This window comes from Babylonia areolata, chromosome 24, assembly GCF_041734735.1.
Source record: "Babylonia areolata isolate BAREFJ2019XMU chromosome 24, ASM4173473v1, whole genome shotgun sequence".
Lineage (NCBI taxonomy): Eukaryota > Metazoa > Mollusca > Gastropoda > Neogastropoda > Buccinidae > Babylonia > Babylonia areolata.
In genome coordinates this window covers 20764027-20785167 of record NC_134899.1, presented here as the reverse complement: position 1 = coordinate 20785167, position 21141 = coordinate 20764027, and the positions used below count along the sequence as shown (strand labels likewise).

Below are 21141 nucleotides of genomic sequence, written 5' to 3'. Positions count from 1 at the left end.
ACGGCCAGTACTTCACTTGTGGTGAATTGATTGTCCCCCCCCCCCCCTCACACACACACACTCCTCCCCTCCCAACACATACATACACCTGCTCTTGTCCTTTATTTTGTGGGCATTTGAAACATCAAAATCAGCTGGATGAATAATTAGTGTTCTATCTGTATCATTATCAGACACATACAAATACATATGCAATCCATGCACACAAACACACACACACACACACGTCTTTCATACTTCAAATGGAGTTTGATAACAGTCTAGTCTATGGGCAAAAAGTCTTTGAGGTCAAGTTGTTCAGGACTTGGGTGTTGGCTCAGTGAAGGTTGCATTGTTCGAGGAGGTGAGTCCTGATTTCTCGTGTGCATGCTGATGCCTTAAAATTCACAGACCTTGACTCACCCATTCCCCATCACACCTATCCCCGGGTTGTTGTTTTTTGTTGTTGTTGTTGTTGTTTTGTGGTTTTTAATTGTGACCTAAGCAGTTAAAAAGAGATGAAGTTTAACAGAAGTTACCCAAAAGTTTAGTTGGAAAAAAAAAAAGATGTCAGTACAAGAAAATGAATGTCTTAATGATCACAATGCTGTGTTTTGTATACTTACTGATTTTGATTTTCCATTCCCATGGATAGTACTGGTATTTATGATGATTAAGGATTGATTCATTCCTTTTGGTTAAAAAAAAAAGCTTGCTAATATATATATATATATATATATATATATATATATATACATGTGTGTATATATATATATATATATACATACATATATATATATATATATATATATATATATATATATATAAGTATTTTAAAAAGTAGTTTATTTATTGGACTCGGTTACTCAGAAACTTCCTGATCATTCTGTTATAATCACATGCATGAAAATGGTGAGGTTAAGCACTTTCACCTGGGGCTTTTGCTGCATGTAGCATCAGTTTTCGTTGTATTTTGGTGGTTTTTTTAATGTCTTGCGTGCAATCAGATATAAGTTGTTACAAGGACTTATATAGAATAAATAGTGTTATTATCTTGAGTTATCTGTTATTTCACTAACGTTCCAATTTATGCTTGGTCTCTGTCCATTGTCCTCAGTGAAGGGGGCTGGTGAGTAATGTGTTGAAATGAGGGTTCTCCTTTTGATTTTGCTTGACTCACTCGGTGTAGCTGGTTTTCTTCCATTTCTTCCCCCTCCCCTGCACCCTCTCCCAGAGACCCCCAATCTGATGTCCAGAGGGTTTCTGAGTGGCCCAGCCTATAGCTTCCAACGATAGATTTACAGTATTGTTTGTCTTCGTCCACATGTTTAGAGTGAGAACCTTCTTGTAACATGTTAATGATGTCAGCAGCAGTGAAATACTGTCATGGTCACGTCTTCTATCGTTTGTACAGAGAGAGTTGATGCTTTGGTCCAGCCTTGGAGTATGGAAGCTTGGCACATGCCAAGAGCTAGTTTACTGGTTTTTCATTGGTCTGTTCTTGGATGCAGCAGAACAAATGTGTGTGTGTGCACGTGTGTGTGTGTGTGTGTGTGTGTAATTACATTTACATTTACATTGTGCAGAGAAATTTCTTTTTCTTTCATTTTGGGTTTGGTTGTTATTTCAGTTTCTTTGGTTTGTTTTATTTGTTTATTTTTGTTTACTTTTTCCTCCTATTTTTTCTTTGTTTTTGATCAGTTCACAGTAACAGCAGCAACAACAAAAAAACAACAACAACAAAAAAACAAAAAAACTAAACACCCCAAAAAAGCACAGCAGTGTTTACTACGTATTATAAAGTTACACAGCTTCAAACCAACACTGGTACTGGCAGCTCAAAGGAAACAAACCCAGAAAACTGATGTGTGGTGTTGAATGTTTTTCACCTCATATAGAGTTGGCTTTATGTAAAAAAAAAAGAAAGAAAAAAAGTGGTATGTAATATTAAGTCAGCCAAGAAAAGGATCTCCTCCCTCATTTACTCTGCCAGCCAGAATTTTAACCAAACACCAGCAGAGCAAACTGACCAACACACCGGCTGCTCAGCCATCAGCCCCATTTCTTTAGGGCTTGAACAGGAAGATAGGGACCCCTCAAGTCAAGTGTTGATCTGACCAGCCGCATAAGCACATCTCGTACTGAAACTGATCAGTGCTGGTTGGTCAAAGCTTTGAACTTTCAATCTGAGGGTCCTGGGTTTGATCCTGGTATCAGCACCTAGTGGATAAAGAGTGAAGGTTTTTCCTGTTTTCCAGGTCAGCTTGTGCAGACCTGTCAGTTCCCTTCAAGTGTATTCACATGCAAAAATCAAATATGCACATTAAAGATCTTGTAATCCATGTCAGTGTTAGGTGGGTTGTGGAAGTATTTCTTCTTTTTCTTCTTCTGCTTCTTCTCCTTTGTTTTCTACCCCCCTCAACTCTGTGAAGAGTCATTGGGGTACTGCACAGTGGAACTGATAACCAGGTGCCAGTTGCATTGCTTGGTTCTAACTTTTTGACAGTTACACGTGACTAAATGCCTACGTTGACCAAACAGTGCCATTGGTCAGTTCCATACTACACACAGTTAGTAGCCGGTTACGACCATACTAGGCTCTTCCGTCCGAGCAATGCATCTGGCTCCAGATTCCCCCAGGTCTGTCGGTTGTTTATGAAAGCCTGGGTCAGACGGGCGCAATAGCCGAGTGGTTAAAGCGTTGGACTGTCAGTCTGAGGGTCCCGGGTTCGAATCATGGTGACAGCGCCTGGTGGGTAAAGGGTGGAGATTTTTATGATCTCCCAGGTCAACATATGTACAAACCTGCTAGTGCCTGAACCCCCTTCGTGTGTATATGCAAGCAGAAGATCAAATACGCACGTTAAAGATCCTGTACTCCATGTCAGCGTTCGGTGGGTTATGGAAACAAGAACATACCCAGCATGCACACCCCCAAAAACGGAGTATGGCTGCCTACATGGTGGGGTAAAATCAGTCATACATGTAAATGCCCACACGTACCTCAGAGTGAATGAGTGAGTTACAGCTTATGAATAAAGAAGAAGAAAGGCCTCTCCAGCTGGGGTGGGCATCACTATCTGGACATTAAAGAAAGGATGCATGAGCTTGGGCCCTGTCACATCTCAAACCAAATTGTCCCTTTCAGCTTGTGTCTCTGTCATCTTCATCCTCCTTGTAAACAGCAAACAAACAAAACAAAATTGTCCTGGATTCTTTGATTTTTTGTGTGATTTTTTATATATTTTTTTCTTTTTTTGGATTTTTCGAAAGATAGTATGTTTTATGGGAAAGAAAAGGAAAGAATCATGACTGTATGCAATAATAATACTTCTTATAATAATCATGATGCATAGTTCTCAGCCCAGATACGAACAGTCCAACACGGTTCACTGTGTTGGGCTAAATGGAATTAAATTGATGATGATAAAAATGTGATGATGATGATGATGGTGAGGAAGAAGATGATAACGACTATTATAATGATGATGAAGATAACTACAGCAGCAACAGCAGTGACAGGTTTTGATACAGATGATCCAGCAAGGTTGACAATGCCTCATAGAATTCAGCTGAAAATGATGACAAAATGATGATGGTAATCCTGAGGATGACAATGATAAAGACAACAATGATGATGTTGATGATGATGAACGTAACAACAGCAGCAGCAGTGATGGGTTCTCAGGCATGGTGACTAAACGGATGACTGCTTCTGTGATTCAGGGCAACAGTGGCTATTCTCATTGTCCAGGCTGCCGGCTGTGCTGATCGTTATCGTGGGTCTCGGAGTTGGCACTTTCGCTTTTGGCAGCAGCAGGCTGTGTAGAGGTGCCATGGAACCGGCCTTCGCCTACATCTGTCACATGACTGAGAAAATTGTCAGACAGGCGGCTCAGCTCAGGAACGGCGTCAACAATACTGAGTGACACAATGTGGCGGCTGGATGCCTACGTTGGCCTAACATGGGGCTTGTGATCTACAGCAGGTTCCTTTCACAGTGAAATCCCATGGGAAAGAGAAGCATGCATTGAGATTTGTTTTTGATTTACATTGATTGCGTTGTGGCATGCACATCGTCAACGTACCTTTTTGCTTACCCACTGTCAAGTCAGCAACATGGTGCAGGCACAACTGGCTTTCTTTTCTTTTATATTTGCTTGCTTTTTTATGTCCATTTGCGTGCTTTTTTCTGGCATGATATTTTTTTCTTACAAATTTACAGCTTCTTTGATATTTAATGTAAGTGCTGATGGGCCTTTTAATGTTTTTATTGTTAACTTTTTATTTGTAGTTATTTTTTTTTTTTTTTTGGTGCTTTTCTTTCCTATGGTTTTATTTTCATTAATTTTATTTTTCTGTATTGATTTGAATTTGTGTTTCCTTCTTGATGGTTGTTTTGAAAGTACTGATATATTAAATAAACTTTCTTTGTTATTCACAAATACAGAAAGCTTGTCACCTGGTCAGTCTTTTTTGTGAATAAACTTCTGCCTTGTAACTATGTTTTTGCTTTGAGATCTGTACCAGATTTTTCTTGTTCACCATATTAATTTTTCAGATTTACTGAAGAAAAAAAAAGATTTTTAGAATTTTTTACACCAGTTATGCATATTTTGATGGCGTACAGAGTTTACTAACAAGTTTAACAATGATCTAGCTCAAGGATCCATGTTCACTGGAGCAAAAATATACTGTGTTTGTGGAAAAAACAAAAGTAAAAACCATTTGTCTGATTAAAGGTATCTTCCTGCCAAATAGCTCAGTTGGTCAGCATGGCTTTTGGCCAGCATAAATGCTTTTAAGCTAACATCTGCTAAAGTTAATCTGTAATCTGTGACCATTAATCTGTATCTGTTTGGTTTATGTTGAACTTTGCATGCACTTTAATCTCTGGTTTACTGTTAAAAAGGGAGCAGTAAAAATGATTTTGTTTGTTTGATGTTTAGATGGATCGGAGGTGTAATAATAATAATAATAATGGTATTTATATAGCGCTGGATCTTGTGCAGAGACAAATCAAAGCGCTTTCGCACCAGTCATTCATACGCATGCATAACTCTAATACTGTAGAAACTAAAGACAAGGAAGGGCAGGCAAGGGAGGCTATTTTGGGAAGAGGTGGGTTTTAAGGCCATACTTGAAAGAGCTGAGTGTGGAGACTTGACGAAGCGAAAAAGGAAGTTCATTCCAATCGCAAGGTCCAGAAACAGAGAAAGAACGGCGGCCAGCAGTCAAGTGTTTGAATCTGGGTATGCGTAAACAGAGTGGATCCGAGGCCGATCGTAGTGAGCGAGATGGAGTGTAGAGGTGAAGGCAGCTGCAGAGATAGGAAGGGGCAGTTTTGTGAATGCATCTATAACATAGAGTGCTGATTTTGTACTTTATTCAGTGTGAGACAGGGAGCCAGTGGAGATGTTGCAAAAGAGGAGTGATGTGCTCAGATCTTTTCTTTCTGAGGACGAGTTGGGCAGCAGAGTTTTGTATGCGCTGAAGGGACTGAATGGATGAAGCAGGCATACCAGACAATAGAGAGTTACAGTAGTCAAGGCGAGAGAGAATGAGAGAAACGACAAGTCTAGATGTTGCGTCAGTGGACAGATATTTCCGGACGGCACTGATGCGTCGCAGTTGACAGTAGCAGGACTGACATGTCTGACTGATAAATTTTTGCATGGACAGTGTATTGTCAAGGACAACACCGAGGTTCCTGACTGACGTGGAAAGAGGGATGGATGTACTGCCAAGTTTGATTGTGTCAATTGTGATGGAAGACAGTTTTTGTTTAGTTCCTATGGTCATTGCTTCAGTTTTGTCCGCGTTCAGTTGTAACTTATTTCGAGTCATCCAGTTTTGAATGTCCAGGAAGCAGTTGGATGCTTCTTGCAAGAGCGACAACAATTTTTCAGGGGTATCACTCTTCTGGAGTTGAGTGTCATCAGCATAAGAATGATGACTGATATTATGGCGGTTGATAATTTCAGCGAGAGGAGCAGTGTACAGTGTGAAGAGCACTGGGCCTAAAACAGATCCCTGTGGGACTCCATGTTCGATTTTAACGGGTTCAGATTGGAAATGATCAACAATGACAGACTGGAATCAATCAGTGAGATAAGATTTGAACCAGTTTAGAACAGTGCCGTTGATACCAAATGTAAAATGAAGAATGAAGACGGGAAAGAAGGATTGAATGGTCTATCGCAAAAGTTATTGGTGTTCAAAGTATTACTTGTAATGATAATAGAAGAGAAAAAGAAGAAAAAAAAATGATTCTAGAAGGATCAGATGTATAGAATTTCACAGATTTATGTTTACTTTTGTGCTTTCAAGGTCTGACCAGTGTTTAAGGTTTTTGTGTAGGTCAGGTTTCTGCTATTAAAAACAAAGGTGGTGGTTTTTGACTCACTTGTGTAAACAAAGTGAGTATGTTTTAACCCGGTGTTCGGTTGTCTGTGTGTGTGTGTGTGTCCGTGTGTCTGTGTGTCCGTGGTAAACTTTAACATTGACATTTTCTCTGCAAATACTTTGTCAGTTGACACCAAATTTGGCATAAAAATAGGAAAAATTCATTTCTTTCCAGTCATCTTGTTTAAAACAATATTGCACCTCTGGGATGGGCACACAAAAAAAAAATTAAAAAAGGAAGCCTAATTATATGCAAACTACATATATTTATATTTTTGTATTCTCTAAACTTGGCACTTTGACCTTTTATTATGACACAACAACAAGAGGAGTCATTATTATCATTTTTTGTTCAAACAGGAACTTCTTTTGCTAAGCATGTAATTTTTATTTATTTTGCAGACGTTTTGGTGCAGGTAGTAAAAAAGGAAAATTACTCTGTAATTAATGCTAGGGGACTTAATTTATCACAAGTAAGTTTTGAAGGCCTTGCCTCTCTTGTTTTTTTTTGGTTTGCTTTTTTTTTTTAAGCAAATGCAGTGTAGCATATATGGATTAGTCAGCACATTTTAATACCTCCTGGAAACTGAAACTGAATTCACATTATCGTGATATGTTTTAATTATATTTCTAATACTGTCAGCAGAGAGAAAGAGAAAATTGATGCAAAGTCATTCAGCTTGGTCAGTGTAATGGTAGATGGGCCTCTATTCCCAACTGTCACATAAGCAGAAGAAAATCGTGAACAGTGATAAGTGTTGTGTATAATTATTTTTTTGTGAACACAAATTTGTGTTTGGTTGAATGCCTGTGCAGTGTTATGCATGTAAATTTTCATTTTAGTGTTTGAATGCAAGTTTTGACATGTTGATTACAATGTACAGCGCATTGACCTTCTTTGACATGGAAAGGTGCAATATTATCATCATCAAAAAGTAATTTCTGCTTGAAGTGATGTTGAACAAAATTTAATGAATAACCAAACAAACTGGTAATGACAGGATTAAGATCACCAAACAAATTGGGAATAATGGGAATAAGATTGCATTCAACTAAAGTAACAGTTTGCCAGCAAGGCATTTGAGAACTTCATGAACAATCTCTGAGACATCAGTGTCTTTGAGGGACATTATTCACAGAAGCAACAAAGTGTCAGTGGCAGCCACAGCACCTCATGTGAGAAAACTGGTGAGTTGGTTTCCCACTTTTATGTTTGTGTGTGGCCTGGAGTTTTAATTTGTTGCTTTCGTGCCAGCCATCATGATTGTGGTTGGCACCTTTATTCTTCAATGAGCGAAGCACATGAAACAGTCTGCATTTGCACTTTTTTTTCTTTTTTTTCTTTTTCTTTTTTTTTAAAGCCCCCAAATGAAAGGAAAACATTGCTTGGAAGCCAAAATGTTGCTGTTTCTGCAGCATTATGACACTTGCCTTTTAATAAATTAGGGGGTTGTTTTTGATTGTCTGTCATAATGATGGGTTGATATGGCAGTCAAAGGGAAACAACCAGTGCATGCTTTGAAACTGAAATATTGCTGTTATTGTAACATTGTTTCTCGCTTTTATAAGTTGGGGAGTTTTGGGATCATCTTTATAAGTTCTGGGTGTTTTTATTTATTTTATTTTTTGTTTTTGTTGTTGTTGATTTTTTTTTTTTCAGCAACATGTTATTATTGTAACTTACAACCCAGTTGGTGAGTCAGAATAATGTGTATGTGATAGGATTTCTCTACATTGTATACATGGTTTTTTTTGTGTATGAACAAGCTTTGCTTGTTGCTGTTCTTTAAAGTTATTTGTTTAGAACATTATCATTTCATTTAAGGATTTTTAAGTCACAAAAATGGTGTAGCACTGGGTATTATAACATCCAGTTAGATAAGTAGGAGAATGGCATTGGTGAGGAAAAAGTATGTTGAAATAACATACATAGAGAAAAATTAACAAATGATATTTACAAAATGATAAAGAAAAGGTCTCCAAAATTAGGAGAGAAAGAAAGGAAGGGAAAACTGTGCAATACTTCAAGTAAAACAATTTTCTATGAAATAAGAAAATTGTATAATTAAAAAAACCAGTGTGCACCAACTGTTCGCTTTGCATAACCTTTCTCCTAGTTCTATGCATGAAGATGTTTACATGTGCACCACAACCCAAGGCCTGTAATTAGTGGTGTGATATACATGAGAAAACCTCCATGTTAAGTTTTCTTACTGCTTGACTGTGTGTGCATTGTAGCATGATTCAGTTCTTATCCCTTATTTTAGATGTTAGACCACATACACACACGAAATTGTTGGTGGAATTTTGGGTACAGGGTGAAGGACTGTGTAACAAACCATCTGCAATATCTGATAACATCTTGAAATTGTACTAAATAAATGCACTCAAGAGAACCCAGAAATATTTTGAAAATACCTTTTAACTCTGGCACAAAGTATTGTGTGGATGCTAGAACTAAGCTGTCCACATGAGGGAATTTATTTTTTTTAAAAACCCAAAAAAAACCCACCCACACACACACAAAAAAAAAACACACCCAAAAAACCAAAACAACAACAATAAAAAAAACAAACAAACCACCATATGCATGTAACAAACAAACAAACAAAACTTACATCGTACAGCTTCAGCAAATACTCATTTGGTCACTGCAGCAGTTTTATTCAAAGCAGGGAGAGGAGTGTGTTTAAGGTTGGGAAACTTAACCAAGAATGGAAGGTTGTTATGAGATGTGATATGTTATTTATATTTTATCACAGATTCCAAGTGTTAGAATGACTGTTCAAACTTTTTATTTTTTTTTTTTTGCTTGTTAAATCAGCAGACGGACATGCATGGCCAGCATTCCCTGTTCTGTGTTATTTATGACATGCACATGTTGCTGTTGCTGTCTGTTTTCCATGCCCAAGTAGGAGTCCAAGGATTTTCTTTCTTGTGTTTGGGTGTGCCTCTGTGTGCCTCTGTATATGCCTGTATGAATGCATGAATGCACAACAAAAAAGGCAGAATGTAGGAAATGATGGTGTGCTCTATACTATGTACATGTTGATCTTCTTACATTAGTTGCACACAGTGACATTCCTACTATGCTGATATGTATACCAGAACCATAATATCCCAGTAACTAATGAGTATAATTATGATATTTTAGTGTGTGTGTGTAGTGTGTGTGTGTTCTATGGCAGATTGGTAGGCTTTGCTAACTGACATTTGCTTGTAATGGTACTTGGTATGTACAGAAATGTTAAATAAAAACTACTGTGAATAAATGAAAAGTGCAGAAAATAAAGAAGACACAAACACATGCCTGTGCACTGGATTTGTTTTACACACACACAAACACATATACACACACACACACACACTGACATATGCACACACACACACACACACACACACACACACACACATATTCTGTGTGGATGCTGGATACTAACAGTACAAGTGTGCTGGATATTTTCTCTTTTCTGTCGCTCTTTTCATTTCTAGTGTTTTCCTCTTCTTTCTGTTGTCTCTTCCTTTTTCTTTCTTTTTTTTTTTTGTTTTTTTTTGTTTTTTGTTTTTTGTCTTCATTTCCTGTCTAATCACCTGCATTTTTTTTTCTAGAAAGCCTTGAATATTTTAGTCTTTTCTCGACTTGATAATTGGGTACTCTTACTAAGTTATATATATTTTTTTCTTTTTTACCTAGACTGTGTGAGTTGGGTGTGTGTGTGTGTGTGTGTGTGTGGTTTATTATATATACTTTTGTGTGATGTATATTTAGGTTTATGTTCAGATTAGTTTATTTAATCCTTCGGGAAAAAATCATGGAATGGTCGTTGTCAGAGGCATGACATATAGGTTTATGTGCATGGATGTGACTGTACTTGTGACACATTTTCATTTCCGGGTACATTTTTTGTTGTAGTTTTGTTTTACCAGATAGATATTTACAGGTGTTTTGTTGTTGTTTTTTTTCCTACCCTGATGTCCCAGTTATGGTCGCCTAGGCTTTTAGCAACAATTATGGTTCTCTCTCTCTCTGTGTCACACACACACACACACACACACAAAACCACATACGTACGTTCGCAGCAAGCAAGCACTCTAAGCCTTCCACTTTCCTTCGCCAAAGTTTAAAAAAAGAACCTGACGACGATAGCAATTCAGCTTCTTAGTGCTTGAGACTGCTTAATTGCTGAAGTCGTGACCAACAAGGAAAATTCGACTGACAAAAAGGAACAAGGATGTAAGTTTTCCTGTGCGGAAAAAAGAAGAAAAAAAAAAGGGGGGGGGGGGTTAAGTAGGGAGGGGACAAAACAAAACAAAACAACCAATCAAAATCGGTTGGAATAATGAGCATGTGAGAGACGAGGAAACTGTGTGTGTCGCGCGTGCATGTGCGTCTGTGTCTGTAAGGAATTGTTATTGCACCATGTTTTCTTCCAGTGATAATAATAATAGGAGAACATGCCATTTATCTCTCTGTAAGTCTGTCTTTCTGCCTGCAGCCGTTGGCGGCGATTTCTCGCAAACCGTTTCACCTAATGTCACTGCAGTGTAGACCCCTGCCACAAAGGGCAAGAACTGTTGGCGATGTTACATAAGTGTGCGGCGGACGGGAATTCCTTCCCTTCTTACAGAAGAAAAAAAAAATTGGGCACTTTAAATGTTTGCGATTTTACATTACTGTGATTTTGTAAAGGTACGATTCCCCTAGTGCGCGAAAACTAGAGAGAGAAAGAGAGAGAGAGAGGAATATGTACAGGTATCATTTTACTCTCACTCAGCCTGGCTCCGCGAAAAGGTGTGTATTGTCAATGTCAAAAGAGGACTTAAGTGTGCTTGCTTTCTTGAGCCGGAACACCTACTCCCCCCCCCCCCCCCCCCCCTCCAAGCGAGTTTGCAGAAATGCGGGATTACCTCTGATGCGTGGCCTACCGACGACGGACCGTAACATTGATGCATGTAGCTCCCCGTAGACTGCTGCCGCTACTGAGATTGCGGGTGACGAGCGTGAGTGTGGCTGTGTGTGGAGGTTTGGGGGTGGATATTTCAAGAGTAGCGTGAGAGTAGTGCCAGTGAAGAGGCGGTTCGGACGATGGGGGAGCCAACTTTCTCACCGCCCCTCTCTAAGAAGAAGAAATATGATTAACTTCTTCTTCTTCTTCTGCGTTCACTCGTATGCACACGAGTGGGCTTTTACGTGTATGACCGTTTTTACCCCGCCATGCAGGCAGCCATACTCCGTTTTCGGGGTGTGCATGCTGGGTATGTTCTTGTTTCCATAACCCACCGAACGCTGACATGGATTACAGGATCTTTAACGTGTGTACTTGATCTTCTGCTTGCATATACACACGAAGGGGGTTCAGGCACTGGCAGGTCTGCACATATGTTGACCTGGGAGATCGTAAAAATCTCCACCCTTTACCCACCAGGCGCCGTCACCGTGAATCGAACCCGGGACCCTCAGATTGACAGTCCAACGCTTTAACCACTCGGCTATTGCGCCCGTCATTTTTTTAATTAATTAATGTAATTAATTGATAAATAATGATAATAACCATAAAGAGAAATGAGCTTACATTTGAATCATTCACGTGTGCCCACAAGTGGGGTGGAAGCATAAGGCCTCGTTTTATGATTTATTTATTTTTCTTCCGGTAATATGCATGTGCGAACGTGGCTGTGAGATAACGAGAAGATAGAGAAAATAGTTCAGTGAACTTGTGCAGCGGCGATCCCTTTGAAGCAGAAAGGAGACCTCAAACGTACGATAGGAGAAAAAAAGTTTGTTTTTCGTCTTTTCCTTTATCTTTCTTTTGTTTTGTTTTGTTCTGCTCTGCTTTGTTTCTGGATGGGCTGAGCCCCTTGATTCCTCTGTAGCTTCCGTTGTTTCCTTTCTTTCCATCATCTACAACACGACCGTGGAGGATTTATCAGACAGGCGCGTCGGTTCTGCCGAGTGATGATTGCGTTTGAAGGCTGTGCTTTCTTCTGTCTGTGTTTTTCGAGTCTTCTTTTGTTACCGGTGTAGTAGCCTTTACGTTCCCCCGTTGTTGTTTTTTGTTTTACCCCGGGGACAAATCTGTCTAGGCCAGGTTGACCTCAGGGTCTTTGTAGACTAGCCTGGAATGACTCCTGAGTTTAACTTCAGGTTGTCAGAACTGACCCTACCCCCCCCCCCACCCCCCACACACAACCTACCCACATGCCTAGCTGTGCCATCCTCCGCACATTTACCTTCGAAGTGGATATAGGGGTCATTCTAGGTTAGCGGGGGGCGGCGGCGGGGGGCAAGGGGGTGAATTTGGGGGTGGGGGGGGGAATGGGGGGGCGGGGAAGGGAGGGGGGAGGGCGAGATGGTGACTAAAAGTTAGCCCAAAACGATCACACACTCTTTTTCAAAAGCTTGATTAACTCTCTCCATACGAACGGCGAAAGAGACGACGTTAACAGCGTTTCACCCCAATTACCACCATCAAAATATTGCAAGCGGAAGGCTCTTGTACTGAAGAGGTGAATGTTGACAAAGAATACCACAATTCTGACGACGGAAGCTAAAGGTTGGGTCATTCAGACACCCACTGGACATCCGAGGGGTCCGTGTAGAGGAGAAGAGAGGACTGGCCGTACTGAGTGAGTTAAAACCCGTAGAAAAGGGATGATTTCCAACTGGGAGGGGAGATGTCAATCCTGACTAGTCCAGAATGATCCCGGGGGTCTTTTGAGGCAATCCCAGAATGACCCTGCAGTAAAAACCAGCAGGGGGGGGGGGGGGGAGGAGGAGGAGGGGAAGGGGGGAGGGTTGGGGCTGTTACACCGCACCCAAAATGGAACAAAGACTCGTCATTAGTGTGATTGACACACGGGTGATCTGGATCGCTCTCAGTAATTTTCTATATATATATTTTTTCTTATCAAGTTCCGTTTACCACCTAAACAGTTGTATGTCGTTTGCAGGTCTGCTTTTTAAAGCGCTGCCTTCCTTAAAGAAAAAAAAAACAGGTGGGCGAGGAAACTGAAGCGTAAATAAGTTGCCACATGTGTGTGTGTGTGTGTGTGTGTGTGTGTGTGTGTGTTTACCCCTTGTATGCTCGCTTACACACACACACAGATAAGAGAGAGAGAGAGGAGGGGCAACTTACGCCGCACGCACGCACGCACACACACACACACACACACACACACACACACACACACACACACACACACAACAACAACAACAAAACCACACGTACACACAAACATAAACACACGCGCGCACGCACACACACACACACAACACACACTCACACATTCCTATCCCCTTGTCCCCGCACACACGCGCACGCACTCAAATTAGATGGTAACAAGCAACAAGCGCTCATCTGATAGCTTCCAAGACTAGAAACCTGATCTAACACGATAGTGTCCAAAATTCCGGGAACTATTTTAACGGCAGTGTTCATGCATTTTGCAATCCATGCATAAATCAAACGGACCCTTGAAAGAAAACGACAAAGAAAGAAAACAATTTTTTTTTTTTTTTTTTTACCATTCTACTTCCAAACAAAATATGATACCTTTGAAATGTTGTCCCAGTACAGAAGAACCCAAACAGGAAATGTGCATACTTTTTGCGAGCTGTTTTAATCTAAGGCGCTTTTCATGCATTTTGGAGCGAGATGGCAGTAAGTAGATTTCTCCGACACCACTGTTTTCACGGCACATTGTCATATTGTTGCCTTGTGGCTCAGGGCCGATTTGGGCGATTTTTGCAGCGCAGAGTTTGCTTAGAATTAAGAACGTTCTTAAGCACATGGAATTCACCGTGGAGTTGGGAACACTCTTTTCGATAAGCAAACTTTGCGCTGTTAAGTTTGCTCATGCAACCCACCAGAGGAACAGGCTGCACAAGCATGCCCTAATTAAGTTTGCTTTGCAGAAAGAATTTCCTCCCTGAACTGCGGTGGACTTAATTAAGTAGACTGAGGAAAATTCGTACCCGCCAAGCAAACTTTGTGACGCATGCTGTGATCGCTTGGGCAACCCACCCCAGATCCGTTCCGACTTTGATGACCACTGGGTTTTCACTACTGTGTAGCGCGAAATGAACATACATATATAGTAGAATAGAGCAAAACAATTATATATATATATATATATATATATATATAGATAGATAGATATATATAGATATATATATATATATATAAGCTAGAATAAAATAGAATGGAGACTGTATTGATAGTAATGATGATAATGGTAGTAGTGATGTTAACAACTGCCATGATAATAATGATAATGAATTTATTATATACAGAAAAAGAGTGATCATTAACATTGATGATGTTGAAGATAGTAATAATTATGATGATAATAATGACAATCATAGGATTTCCATTGCTTTATCGTTTGATTTAAAAAGAAAATGCGATTGCGCGATATGTCTTTTTTAACAGCGAGCCAGCATTCCAAAACACTGGACAGCTGTTCTTTAGGACCAATGTTTCCATTGATTATATAATCGGAAAGTCACTCAGTTAAGAACAAAACAGTTAAACACTGACATCATTAAGAACAAGGTCGAGCCTTAAAAAATGTTGAATTCACACACACACACACAAACGCGCGCTCGCACGCAAGGGCGCGGGCGCTCGTATTTACATATATGATATATGCACGCAGCACTAATAGTGTGATATGTATGTAAGACAACAAAAAGGTCACTGTCCATAGAAGCTTATACACTCGTAGCACAAATATTGATATTTGATATATATATACTGTCACTGACGAAAACATCGACGTTTACATCGTAGAACACAACAAGGACACTGTCCAAAGAGGTTGATACACTTGTTGCACAAATATCGACGTAGCCTATATTATGGGACAACAAAGTAGTTGCCGAAGTAGTTTGTGGCACATACAGCACAAATGGTAAGATATGTATATTACTGAGCAAAGTCACTGCCCAAAGGGGTCGATGCACTTGTAGCTCAAATATTAACATTATCATATTACAACACAACAAGGTAGCTGTCCATACAAAGAGGCCGATATACACTTGTAGCAAGTATCTGCGTCAAAACTTCAGCACAACAAGGACGCTGACTAAAACAGTTATTAAACTTGCACAACATATCGACGAATATATTGTAGCATAACATATCTTCCCAAAGAGTCTGTTGACATTTGTGACGCAAACATTGACATTTTAACACAGCGAGGTGACATTCTAAGCATGTTGATACGCTTGCAGAACAGATTTGGACAAATACACTGTAATGTAAAACAAGGCCACTTCCCAAACAGGTTGACGTCATTTCAGCACATTGACAACGCAGACACACTTAGGAGGCAGGAACAGTTGTGGCGATGTATAGTTTGATGTGAACGACGTACTAATTTTTGAAGGTCGTGTTGTTTTAATGCAATGGTCCATGGTATTGGGTGTTGGTGATGGTCTTGGGAAGTGTGAAGGAAGGTTGTTTTTTCTCGTTCTGTGGTCATGGGGAGTTTTTGGTCTCAGGCTTGCGATGGTTCAATTGTCACATCAGTGTGTGGTTCCTTACTAACCTGATCACTGATCAGAGATGGTAAGTATACCTACTTGTAGCATGGTGACCAAACACTGATGTCAGTCTTGCAGCGCAGGGACGCAGGAGTTGTTTGTTTCTCAAAAACTTCGTCACAGCTCAAACAGCAGGACCGCAATGTGTACCGCCGCAACGCTTATAACTTATGGAGGCTGATCCTCTCACGAGCCAAGCCTAAAGAGATGGGATTATTTGTACCACACACACACACATATACTCCATCACTCCTTTAAGTTACCAGGACCGCAGCGATAACTTCTCAATCCTGAAAAAGGTGTTTGAGAAATTTGCACCACAAAGAAACCAGTGTATGGGCACAACAAACACCTCATCACTGCTGAAAAAGGTTGATGTAGTTGGACCTCATGGATAACGTCGTCAGTGTCAGTATCAGTATCAGTAGCTCAAGGAGGCGTCACTGCATTCGGTCAAATCCATATACGCTACACCACATCTGCCAAGCAGATGCCTGACCAGCAGCGTGACCCAACGCGCTTAGTCAGGCTTCGAGAAAAATAAATAAAATAAAATAAAATAACGTCGTCAAGAAGTGTGAACTTACTGTGCTGCAAACACGTGTTTCTGCGGATGGCGACCTTGGACCACAAGTCGTTACATTGAAAGAAGCTGGATAGATTGTACTGCAAAGAGACAGATGCACCATCACTGTTCGAAGAAGAGAGTGCATATTATGCCACAAAACAACAGCTTTGCCACACTTAAGATGCTCTCGCGTCGTTGGACGCATGGGGCAGTCAAAGAGCTCCATACTCCGCGGTCCTCAGCCAGTTTGCTGTTGTCACCCCATCATCTGTCAACGAGTCTCAGGTCTCTCTCCACTGTCAAGTCAAAATGATCTTTATTGAGGTTAAAAGGACTGTTTGTCTGTCAGTTCATCATGGGCCGTCCTTTCTGGGATGAAGCTGGACAAAGTTTTACCGCAAAAGACACAGGCATAATGATATCACTGCTCGAATAGGTTAATTAATGTAATTATAGCGTAGTATCCGTGGCATCATCATGACGAAGGACATTGACGAAACTGTTGCAGCAAAAGTGACAGTTCAGTGTACACTCCTCATCAGACAGTACGTTGGTCAGTATGAAGACCTACTGACCGCAGTGGAAAAAAAAGAAGAAGAAGAAGGAAAAAGGAAAAAAGAAAAGAAAAAGAAAATGAGAAGGTATGGCCTTGTGACATGATTTGACGAGCTCTCCAAGACCCTCCTTCAGAGAACAGTGAAGAGGGAAAAAGGAAACTAGGCAGACAGCGAAAGAATTTGACAGACACCATCACTGAGAGGACAGAGAAGAGCACTGCTTTAACTCTTTCCATACGAACGGCGAAAGAGACGACGTTAACAGCGTTTCACCCCAATTACCATCATCAAAATATTGCAAGCGGAAGGCGCTTATACTGAAGAGGTGAATGTTGACAAAGAATACCACAATTCTGACAACGGAAGCTAAAGGTTGGGTCATTCAGACACCCATTGGACATCCGAGGGGTCTGTGTAGAGGAGAAGAGAGGACTGGCCGTACTGAGTTAACTCAGGCCCTGTCTCAAGATCGCCAGTACAAGAGAATGCTGATGATGCGTTCAGCAGTGCAGCGCCCGCACGAAAGACCAGGTTTCGGGACCAGGGACAGTGACAGTGACAATGACAGTGACCGACCCTCCTTACTGCTCGAAGAAACTGGTGTGATTGTAACGTAGTGCCAACGACATTGTCACGCCGAAGGATACTGGAGAAATTGCTGCCGCAAGGGAGACAGTTCAGTGTACCCTCCTCACTGCTCGAAGTTGATGTGATTGTAACGTAGTACCCAACAACATCATCACGCCAAGGACACTGAAGAAATCGCTGCCGCGAAGGAGCAACAGTTCAGTGTGTGTGTGTGTGTATATATATATATATATATATATATATATATATATATATATATATATATATATATATATACCCTCGTCACTGCTCGAAGAGGTTGGTGTACTTGTAGCACAGCGCCAGCACCAGGCAGCCCAGCATGATGAGCACCAGCAGGCCTCCAGTGGCCGCGATCTCCACCACGGCACACAGGTACACGGCGCTGCCGCAATAGCGGCTTGGTTCGTGCAGGCTGGGCTGGGAGGGGGGCCGCCAGACGGAGAAGACCCAGCAGGCGCCAGCCACGTGCCAGGCCAGAAGGAAGGCGGCCAGGATCCAGTCCATCACGCGGAACGTGCGCGACGGGAAGGCCAGCTCGCCGTCAGGGCTGCACGTGCAGGGAAAACACACCCACACCCACCCACACGCATACACGCACGCACGTACGCGCGCGCGCGCGCGCACACACACACATACACACACACAAGACAAAGATCAGTTGCTCACAGGTCTGCACTTGTTGGTTGAATTCTTAAAGCCTAAACACACACACACACACACACACACACACACACACACACACACACACACACAACAGTCTTTTCCATCACTTTCTTGTCGATTTTCGCAAACGCCCTACTTGTAGAACAGGTGGTGGGGTTTTTTGTGTGTGTGCGTGTGTGGGTTTTTTTTATAGTCTTTTTTAGTTACCTAATTACTTCATTTAAACCATAGCATAATCCAGTCTCGTTTAGTCATTCACCTTGGAATGACACTCTTGAAATACTCTTGAAGATACAAAACAATACATCTTTTTTCCCCCCCATCCAACTGGGAACCAGTCAAATATGCCGGGCTGCATGAGGTTATTTTTGAAGCGCTAAGTTTGTTTAGATGTAAAAATGTTCCTTAGTATATGGAGTTTACCGTGGAGTTATGAACATCATCATCGATAAGGGGCAAACTTAGTGCTGCTAATTTCGCGTATGCCACCCACCCCTGCATCAGTTACGGTTTTCATTCCACAGCTTATGTACTGGTCTTGTAAAGGTGCACTCATCTGAATCTGTCAGTCAAATGATCCAAGTTGATCAAGCAGTATGGACTTACATTCTTTGAACGAAGTCGATCGGTTGATCAACGCAGCAAGCCTCGGATCGATGGATGGATGGATGGATTGGTTGATTTGCTGGTTGATTGAATGACTGATTCAGCCAGTCAGACATAAGTGTCAACTGACTTATGGACAAACCTATTATTTTACAGATTAACGATGATTGATTGTTGACTGAATGTTTGGTTGGTTGATTGATTAATCAATTGTTTGATCGATCGGTCGACCATCTAAGTGATTATCGATTGATATACTGATTGACAAATACACTAATTGGTTGACTGAGACATGGATTGACTAATCGATTGACTAACTGATTGCTACATGAATATCAAATCAGATCGAATTAAACCATGTTGTTTATAGCACAGCCGAGCGCTAAAGACCATCTCAGGGCTGATCACCTGTTCGTTCTTAGAAACAGTCAGGGAACACAAAATAATGTCAAAAGGTGGATGATGAAAACGTTAAAAGAATCAGTTCACTCACTTCACTAAAACCATATAAAACTGCAATATTTCTTACATAGCTAATGATTGATTGATTGATGGATGGATGGACCGATTGATAACCAGACTGATGAACTCGCGTGCGCACTGAATGACTGATGTCTGAACTGATCATTGATTGATTAGACTGTTTAACTGACTAAAGGATTGTATGATTAAAAAAACAAATGCACTACAAGGTTAACGACTGACTGACCGACAGGTGTTTTTTTTGTTGTTGTTTGTTTTGTTTTGTTTTTTGTTTTGTTTTTGTTTTTTGTTTTGTTTTTGTTTTTTGTTGTTGTTTTTAGTCATATGACCAGGCAGTTGATTGATTAAATGATCGGCCCTCCCACCCTTCCCAGGCATTTCCACACCTCCACCCCTCGATCCATTTCTCTGTCTGTCTGTCTCTGTCAATGTTGTTTTACGTCAAAGTGAAAACCATCTCTCAGATCTTATATATACGAAGAAGAAACAAAAGAGTTATATTAGTAACATCAAACGACACAACAGGGAAGTTTGCACCATCATCACAGCACCTCAAACGATTTCTTTTCTTCTTATTTTTTTCTTCCTTTTTTTGCCCCACCTGTCATAGAAAGCGTCCATGCTGTCGTAGCGGCGAAGCTGTAAGTTCTTCCACAGCATCCCTACCAGCTTCAGAGCCAGAAAGGATCCCCCGACTAGAAGGTAGACAGGAACCCGCTTCTGAAGAGGACAGTCGTCCAGGTATTTCACACCTGGAAGAAGATTAAGTGGAGGTAGAGATTGGTGGTTGTGGGAGGATAGTGGTGGTGGTGGTGGTGTGTGTGGGGGTAGGTGGATGGGGGTGGGAAGTCTGAAGGAGTCTGGGGTGCAGGGTGGGTGGGGGTGCGGTAGGTGGGCGAAATATGTTATTCTATGTGGTTGAGGGGTGTATTAGGGGTGAGAATGGAGTGTTGGAAGGAGTTGAGGGGTGGGGGTGGGGGGTGGGGTGGAGCGAGGGAAGAGATTGGTGATGTGTTGTGTGTGTGTGTTTGTGTGTGTGTGTGTGTGTGTGTGTGTGTGTGTGTCCATTCCAGTACAGTCCATTTCACTCAGCTCCATTCCAGTACATTCCAGTACACTCTAGTTAATTCCACTCCAGTCCAGTATTGTCTGCTTTACCCCATTACAATAATCGAATCCACTCCATTCCAGTACAGTTTACTTCTCTCCATTACAATAGAATCCACTCCGCTCCATTCCAGTACAGTTCACTACAGTCCAGTACAGTACAGTCCACTTCAATCCATACTACTCCAGTACAGTCCAATTTGTTCCACTACAATCCATTCCAGTTTAGTCCACATAACTCAGTACCGGTTCAGTTCAGTCCAGTCCACGCCATTCCAGTACATTCCAATTTGTTCCACTACAATCCATTCCAGTTTAGTCCACATAACCCAATACCAGTTCAGTTCAGTCCAGTCCACTCCATTCCAGTACAGTCCACTTTGTTCCACTACAATCCATTCCAGTTTAGTCCACATAACTCAATACCAGTTCAGTTCAGTCCAGCCCAGTTCATTCCAGTACAGTCCACTTTGTTCCACTACAATCCATTCCAGTTTAGTCCTCATAAGTCAGTACCGGTTCAGTTCAGTCCAGTCCAGTCCACTCCATTCCAGTACGGTCCACCTTCTTCCACTACAATCAATTTCAGTTTAGTCCCTATAACTAAATACCGGTTC

General features: G+C 41.1%; 2 protein-coding genes across 6 annotated transcripts in view; one reads left to right on the top strand and one right to left on the bottom strand.

Annotated features, from left to right (window-relative positions):
- LOC143299199 (leucine-rich repeat-containing protein 59-like) overlaps positions 1-21141 on the top strand; it is a 99556-nt gene that overhangs the window by 7736 nt on the left and 70679 nt on the right. Inside the window, exon 5 of one of the 5 annotated variants that reach the window (XM_076612368.1) lies at positions 3706-8871. The exons of 3 other annotated variants lie outside the window; for them this stretch is intronic. In XM_076612368.1, the coding sequence (XP_076468483.1) occupies positions 3706-3908 (203 nt within the window). In that variant the 3' untranslated portion in view covers positions 3909-8871. Of the gene's footprint in view, positions 1-3705; positions 8872-21141 lie in introns of those variants that run through there. One more of the 5 variants, XM_076612372.1, reaches the window with a different exon arrangement.
- Positions 17927-21141, bottom strand: part of LOC143299119 (transmembrane protein 272-like) — a 14141-nt gene continuing 10926 nt past the window's right edge. The window contains exons 4-5 of the mRNA XM_076612248.1: positions 20019-20169; positions 17927-18212 (exon numbers count right to left, since the gene is read on the bottom strand). Coding sequence (XP_076468363.1) covers positions 17927-18212; positions 20019-20169 — 437 coding nt within the window. The remainder of the gene's footprint in view (positions 18213-20018; positions 20170-21141) is intronic.